Below are 8,669 nucleotides of genomic sequence, written 5' to 3'. Positions count from 1 at the left end.
TATCCTTCTTACTGTATTTTATTAAGGAAGCTGTATGCCAGTCAGTCATTTTTATTGTTTCTATCAACTTGCTGCTCTTCCTCTTTCTACGACAGCATTATATGACAATGAAATTACTTCTGCTTTTTAATTTTTTCAGCATAGCTGTAGACTACAAACGAAGAGCTGCAGCTGCTCCTCACACTGCACAGGATGCTTAGGACCGTACCTAGTGACCTGATCCTGGGAAAGTGTCAGTTGAAGGGCCTGTCCTAACAGACAAGTACATGTGGCCCCTTGATCACTTTACCAAATATTCTGCAACAGTTCCTCCAGTTGTTGCTGTGGTGAACAAAATAGTGATTGAAAGTTTCCTGTAATTTCCTCTGATCTCTGTCAGCTGGGAGTTTGTTTAAAGGGACAGTTTACACTGAAATCAAAACTACATATTTTTCATCTTACCTGTAGTGCTGTTTATCAGTCTAGATTGTTTTGGTGTGAGTTGCTGAGTGTTGGAGATATCGGCCATAGAGACATCTGCCTTCTCTCCAATATAATGGACCTAGATGGCACTTGGCTTTTTGGTGCTTAAAGCGCCAAAGAAATACATTTGAAAAACTCTTTCCAGAAATTATGACCTGATTACTCAGGACAATCCACAGTTGTTGTGAGCAACTGGCAACCTCCAAGGCTGAAAAAAAAGGAGTCAGTGCAGAAATGCCAAAAACTGCAGTTCCTCTAAAGGCCACTTGAGGCTGGCTCCAAGAGCGAGTCAGTCTCCATAGACCCCCATGTTAAAATGCCCAATGTTACCACAGAAATAATTATGTTTACAGCTTGGTACAAGAAACTGTTTTGGTCTGTGTAGGTAATTTCAACATATATAACAACTGAGTGGGAGATTATTTTTTATATATAGCTTACCCATTTACATTGCTGAAAGTTATGCATATTTAAAGGGAAATTTCGGTTTATTTCAACCTGTCTCCTATTGTCCTAAATTTGTTTCAAGTGACTAGTGACATAAAAATAATAGTTAGCATGTTAGCCGTTAGCCTAGATACAGCCGGGGTGCATAGTAGCGTCAGACCTGTTAAAACGTAAGTGAACAGGCATACTCGGGGTTTAATTAAATTATTTTCCCTGCTTCTTAACAGTGAGATGGATAAGTCAATTCACAAAGAACCTGGGTACAAATCCTAGTCATCTCAGGTTAGTTTTTGAGAGCATAAATAGAGAGATGTTGAGTTTTTTAATTGATGATCAGTAAGTGTGTGCTCGTGTATCGCCGCTTAAACCTGTCAAAAACTGCTGGAGAAATGACAGTTTGTAAGTGTGCAGAAATAATTTATTAGTTGAAGAAAAAAAAAGGTTGTACATTTTTATACAACCTGTTACCTTGATTCTAATTTCTATTATGTCGTGTTGTTGCAAATGAAAATTACATCACTTCCTATCTGAGGCAATGGTGCTTGAGAAATAATGGCTACAAGTTGGCTATATGTTGATTTCAAACTAATCCCATATGTAACTACAAGGGCGATGTTGAAAGACTGGGGGAGGACAGAAGTAAGTAAAGTCCTGTATTGAAGCTGCAAACACAAAAAGTGAAATGAAACTTAAGAATAGTTACGAAAGCTTTTCTTTTTTCTTGCAGATAAATTTCTGATCACCACACTGAACTTCCATGCACAGCAAAAACACTCCATTGTGTTGTTTGTCAGTTGATTTGATTGACACAGAGAGTTACACATAGTCCGTTTACCTTGTGACGTCATACCACAGCAGATCATTTCATGCCACTTTGATTTGGGTAATAAATTTACTTGTGAGACTTTACAGTGTTGGGTTGTATCTATTTTTAGATGTGTTGTTTTCACTAGTTTTCTTCTGTGTATTTTTGACAGTTTAATTTGATTGAGCAGCTACCCACTGTCTGACACCGGCACACTGTGAGGTTGGAAAGAGAGAGCTCGGTGGGGACGGAGCACGTGCTGCAGCCATTGAACATGCCATTGGTATTCATTTTGACTTGACCAGCGAACTTCACTACAAGCCAATTGGCTGCTGAAACAGGTGACATGCTTTATGTTCTAAAACTGGCTGCCGTCAATTTGACCAGTGGAGTTTCAGGTGACACCATCAGCTGGCTTGAGTCAAGCTCAGACCAGCCAGTTCACACCGCTGTTGTTTTCCTTCAGCTGTGGTAGGTTCTAATGAATGCCATTAGAATCACTATGAGGTGGCAGAGGAATATGACTTTTTCACAGATTACCTGTCTTATGTACTACTGTCAAGATATAGTAACAGTTTCAGCAATTCTGACAGAAAGATACTTTTATTAAGGTTACCAACTACAGTTTTAAAACTCAAGTGTGTAGGATTTAGGGGGATGTATTGGCAGAAATGGAATATGATATAATAAGTAGGCTTTCTTTAGTGGATGATTACCTGAAATTAAGAATTGTTGTGTTTTTATTACCTTAAAATGGGCTGTTTATAACTACATAGGGAGCGGGGTCTTATCTACGGAGATCACCATGTTGTACCACCATGTTTCTACAGTAGCCCTACTTTCCAATTACTTTTTTTCTCTCTGTGTTATACCAGTTTAAATCACTGGGTCTGTTTCCTTGGAGACAAAGAGAGCTCTGTGGATAATTTGCCTCTCCCTGTCTTGACTTTAAGTTATCAGAGAAAAAAGGTGAGCACATACTAGCAGTCGTTAGGCTAACAACCCATCTCTGACATGCAAAACAGGGTCAGAGAAACACTGATTCATTTTATGAAACTGCTTCACTCAGTGTTTTTACCAGTCTAAATCAGCTGCTCTGTTTGTTTTGGGAGAGGGCGAGACCTCTGCGGATAATTTGACTCCCACTAAAAACCTCCTGAGGAATGAACACTAAAAGAATTCTAACCAGGGAGGTTTCAGCATGTAGCAATCTGTAATACTTGCCTCTAGATGCCACTAAATCTCCCTAAATCTTACATACTGTTCCTTTAAGGCCTTTAGGCTAAGTAATTATGAGCTCTTTTGAATACTGACCTTGCACAGTATTATGATCATGTCCTTATAATACAATATGACTTGAGAGACATTAGACTTTAAAAGTGTGAACTTAATCTTAGCGCCATCGTGTATCAAATTCTTATGGAACACTTTAAATGATGTTTTATAAAAGTGATGAATGAGCTTATAAATTGTGAATTCTCATCGCTGTTTTCTTATATTTTTTGTCAGGGGTGGACACAAATGAGACTGAAAAAATATGTGACTGTTGGGCTTTGTATGTTTCTTACAAAATGGACAGGGGTCTGTCAGTTATTGTCTCCAGTCCAAAAACATCCACATACTGAGATACAAAAAAAAAGGCTACTGGCTAGTTATTTATACCATTGTAATTTATTTTTATCATATACTATCTTAATGTACTTTGGGCTAAATCCTCAATCAAACATCATTTGCTGTCATGTGAAAAGGGAAAAAACAGAGAAAAGAGGAATTTACAGGAAGAAGAAACAGGAACAGAGATTTGATAGGTTGCCTTTCAGAATACACAGAATAAAAGTCAGAGCACACAGAGTATGGCTCAGATCTTAGCTCCTCACACTCTGTTGGAAACAACTGCTTCGAAAGCTATGTCCACCCAAAGGTAATGTACTTATTATTCTCCCTTACATTTTTGTTTTCATTTTGTAGTACTCAGTGGTGTAGTGGAGGGTATATGCTGGTATATGGAGGCAGAGATGGGAAAAAATATATCAAAATGTATGTTGATACAAAATACAAAATACACTTCAAATAAATGTATCAAAATAAAATACAAAATATTGGTGTCAGAAAATGTATCAAAATAAAATACATGTATTTTGTATTTTCAAATACAGAAAATACTTTTTTTCGTTTTCTTTTTAGCAGCGACCCGCAGCTCTATAGGTCACTCTGTCGGTCAGTTGGTTGTTGGCTGGTCGGTGGGTCCACAAAGCTTTTTGTGAATAACTCAAAAAGTCCTCAACTAAAAATGCTCAAAATTTACATTCTGCAACTAGAGACCATGATTAACTATACCAGAAAAAATGCCCATGATTCGTCCATGTGATAGTAGCAAATTTGCGCTTGTTTTCTCACAATTTGGTATAGCAGAGAATGCAGGTTTGGGCTATAGGATATACACAAAGCCTTGATGATCTGATGAACCCCACTAAAAAATCGGCAGAACAGTCACAGAACTAAGTGTAATGAAGCAAAGCCATTAAAAGACAACAACTTGATTATGCATATTTATTAATCTGACTTAACAGCCCATAAACTTTTTTTGTATCAACAAATAAAATATTCAGACACTGTGATAATAACATATGAATAGCATTAGGCCTATGTGTACTATGAAAGTCATATGAATAAAAACATCAAGCTCTGCACAGAAAAATGAATAAGAATAAATGGTTAATGAATACAAAAGTGAACAGGTAGTCTACTGGTAGTGTGGGTCCATCCATGTGAGCAGCATGCCTGGCAAGTCTAGTCTAGCTGTGCTGTGAACTGTCCACTAACAGTCTAGCTAAACAGCAGCAAGATGCTGTAGCTACTGTAGCTAGTTCACTTCTTTGCTGTCTAACTTGGAGCCTTTGGAGCCCTGTGTTCAACTTTTTTCAAATAAAAAAAGAGGGAAAAAAAGCTAGGGACATGTAGGCTACCCTAAAATATTATTTATTGATTCAGATTTAACTTCAGACAACTTTATTGATCCCACGTGAGGCAATTCATTTGTAGCATACTCATCCCAAGCATCACCCACAACAACATACAATTTCCTATGTTATGCACAGTCCAGTACAGACCATAGGTCATTGAAGGGCACATTGAATGGCCCAAGTTAACAAAACATATAAATATAAATATTAAAAAGCTATAAGAATGTGTAGCCTATTATTTTTGTTTTTTGATTCGTGGAGAAAGTATTTTGAATATTTTAAATACAAAATTACTCCACTCAAAAGTATTTTGTCACAAATTACATTTGCTTTTTATCGGCCTTATCAAATACAAATTACAAAATACTCAAATGCAATTGAAATACGTATTTTAAATACAAGTAATAGAAATACTGCCCATCCCTGTACGGAGGTATACCTACCTCTTTTTCTGGCCGTATAGAGTACACGCAACTATTAGCCAGAAAGCCTTCTAAATATAAAGAGAGTATACCCACCTTCTCCTCGGTAACCTGCCCATCTACCTAGTAGTATACTGACCTCATCAATTACCACTGCACCACTGGTAGTTCTGCTTCTAAAATGTTTGCTCAATGCTCAGCTTTTTAGACTTATTTTTTTCCATTGTTTTTCTGTTTCAGCACAAGTGTGACTTTTCTGATTGGGACCATTGCCATCGTGTCCCTAATCAAACCTGACTGTGTAGCTGTCAAAGAAGATGAAAGTGGATTTAAACTGTGCATCACCTCAAGGCGAGGAATGAGAGACTTCTCCCATCAGAATCTAAGAAGTGTTCCCTCAAATCTTCCCAATGACACACAGTATCTGGATCTTTCTTATAACTCCATCCAAAGACTGAACGGAGCTCCGTTTTCTGGACTGTCCCAACTCTGCTATCTGACGGTAACTAACTGTGGCTTGCGAGAAATTTCTCCTGCTGTGTTCAGTCACACACCAGCACTCAAAGTTCTCAACATATCTTACAATGAGTTACCCATCATCCCGGACATTTCATTGAAATGGCTGAAAATCCTTGATTTGGCTAACAACCTGTACAACAGCTATCGAATTCCAGCATCCTTTCAGAAGCTAATCAATCTGGATGTGCTGGTGTTAGGTAGTACAGCTGCTCTGTCAATCAACTATGATGACTTTGATCCACTGACAAACGTTTCTCTACATCATCTGACTTTGGGAGCAGGAATTCACTGGCAAAACTATGATTCTGGTGCTCTCACAAAACTGAAGTCTCTTGAAACTGTGTCAATTTTTGCACCTTTTTGTGGGGATTTGAATACATTTGAGAACGTCCTCGCGGACTTGAATGTGACAAAAGCAACATCACTGAGATTCATCACTCTATTTCCAGACAACTGCAGTGACACTGGCAACCTTTTTAAAAACCTGAGGACAATGCCATTTATAAAGAATCTCACCATAGAAAACACTTGGACGAACAGCTCATTCATGGAGGTGTTTCTGAAGAATGTGTGGCTCTCCTACCTTTATGATCTCTCATTTGTCAACATCACTTATAGTGAAGATACACCGGATGGGTTTCAGTTTCGCACCATTAATCACACAATCAACCTATCCTCGATTACCTTCAATGGGATAAATCACTATCAATACAAATACCCCACATTCAACATGAGCTTTGAGGCCATCTCAAATCTGACCTACTTAAAGTTCTCTGGGACTGGAATGAACATTTTACCCTGCAACCTGTTATCCGCCTTGCCCTCCCTGGAGACATTGGATCTGTCAGATAACCTCTTGCCGGATTCAGGCTTCTGGTGGATTCATTGTTCATACACCTCCGTCTTCCCTAAACTCAAGAGACTATCTTTAAGCAAGAACCGCTTCAGCAGTCTTTCCTTTATCTCTGAGAAGACGCATCAGATGAAGACATTAGAGTCTCTGGACCTCAGCTTTAACTCCATCAGCTTGGACGGGGACTGCTTTTGGCCTGCTCAGCTGACTGAGCTCAGCCTGGGAAACAACAACCTGGGCAACAGTGTCTTTAAATACCTCTCAGCAAACTTTGAGAGGATTGACTTGTCAAAGACGGGAATAACAGCCATAACAAAAGAGGATCTGTCTCGGTTTCCCAATCTGACACACCTCCAACTCAGCTCCAACAGCATCCAGGTTATCCCTGCTGATCTCAGTGCCAAGGCTCTGCTCAGTCTCTACATAGACCAGAATGCTATCACGACTATATCCAGGGAGGGCTTGGCAGGACTTCCCAGGCTTCAGACCCTCAAAGCTGGAGGCAATCCATTTGTCTGCTCATGTGACTCCCACTGGTTCGTCACTGTTCTTAACAAATCTATGCTACTCGATTGGCCCTTCGATTATACATGCAGCACCCCACCAGCTTTTGCAGCTCTGCAACTCTCAGAGTACAAAACCAGTGAGCTGTCATGTGAGATGTGGCTTCAAGCTGCAGTTGCTGTTCCTGTAATAATCCTCATATGTGCTGCGATAGGTCTTGTTTTCTATAAATGTGATGGAGTGTGGTATACTAAGATGTTATGGGTGTGGATCAGGGTGAAGAGGAGAGGCAAGAAGCGCTCTAACATGTTGAAGAATGTATCATTTAGTTATCATGCGTTCATCTCCTACAGTCATCAGGACTCTGACTGGGTAGACAGCCAGCTGGTGCCCTCTCTGGAAGGTGCTGGGTGTTCACTCTGTGTTCACGAGCGTGACTTCGTCCCTGGTGAGTGGATCATAGACAACATCATCAACTGTGTGGAGTCCAGTTACAAGACGCTGTTCGTCCTCTCCAAACATTTTGTCCAGAGTGAATGGTGCAACTACGAGCTCTTTTTTGCCCAGCACAGAGCCATCAGTGTCCAGCGGGACTCTTTAGTCTTCATATTACGGGAGCCCATTCCAACTGACTCTCTGCCCAAGAAGTTCTTGAGACTCAGGAGTTTACTGAGGCAGCAGACATACCTGGAGTGGCCCAAGGATGAACGGAAGCAGCAGGTTTTCTGGGCAAGTCTTAAATCCATGCTGCATATGGCAGACACATCTGTGGTTATGAAGGATGTGGCTTTGGCTATTGCAGATACAGTACCTTTACTTACAGATCAAGACTAAGACTTCAGCAGTCTGAGTTAGACAAATTGAGTCAGTACTTTTCAAAGACAGTGTCTTTTTAATGCAAGAAATGACTCTTTGTGCTTCAATACTGTGTTTCCTTGCTTATCTGTTACAGAGAGCAAGTAACACAAAGTTGAAATTTGGCAATTTGTCCCTCATTGCTTGCAGTTAAATTGCTTTGAAAGAGAATCTCTTTGCAGTCAGCATGGACAGGAGGAACTGTTGCAGCTACCAGTATTGTTTTCAGTGTACTTACAGGCATGTGAGTATTGTATTAAAACGAGACTTGAACAAATGTGAACCTATCCTATAACCACAAACTGAAGATGACAGAGTTGGTTCTTCATCTATGATTACTGTAAATCTGACATTATGAGAAGTTGTACTGTAAATACAGATCGACAGTTGCAGATATCTATGTATATATATTATAACCTGTGCTACCCCTCTGAATATGTATGTGTATGGTGTGTAGGAGCATGCAAAGAGTAACACTTCAGCTGCATTTTGTGAAATTGCCTCTGTGTATTGATAAAGCATCTTTGAAAATAGCCATCAGTCACAATGACAGCTCTCAAACAGAACCAGATCTCACTTTATATAAACATGTTTTTTCTACAAACCCCTTTTTTATTAAATAAAAGAAGCTAAATAATTTAAAAGTTATATATTGTCTAAACACACACAACTGTCATGAGCCTTGTCTGAATAAAATAGTCAGAGATTGCCAACATTATTATTTATATCACATGAATAAGTAAATAAGATTACAAATCTAAGTAGACATTCAGTGCCAGCTTTTGGTACGGTAGTTTTTCAAAACACATTTTGGTCTTGACCTGACACAAGGTTCAAAA

The 8,669-nt window shown here is 39.2% G+C and overlaps 1 protein-coding gene across 1 annotated transcript; it reads left to right on the top strand.

The window, feature by feature from the left end:
* Positions 1-3,566: 3,566 nt before the first annotated feature.
* LOC125882988 (toll-like receptor 1) lies at positions 3,567-8,454 on the top strand. Its single transcript, XM_049567071.1, has 2 exons — positions 3,567-3,635; positions 5,340-8,454. The coding sequence occupies exons 1-2, from the start codon at positions 3,568-3,570 to the stop codon at positions 7,807-7,809; spliced, it is 2,538 nt and encodes an 845-aa protein (XP_049423028.1). The 5' UTR covers position 3,567; the 3' UTR covers positions 7,810-8,454.
* The last annotated feature ends 215 nt before the right edge of the window (positions 8,455-8,669 follow it).

This window comes from Epinephelus fuscoguttatus, linkage group LG22 (assembly GCF_011397635.1).
Source record: "Epinephelus fuscoguttatus linkage group LG22, E.fuscoguttatus.final_Chr_v1".
Classification (NCBI taxonomy): Eukaryota; Metazoa; Chordata; class Actinopteri; order Perciformes; family Serranidae; genus Epinephelus; species Epinephelus fuscoguttatus.
This window is presented reverse-complemented; position numbering and strand designations above follow the sequence as displayed.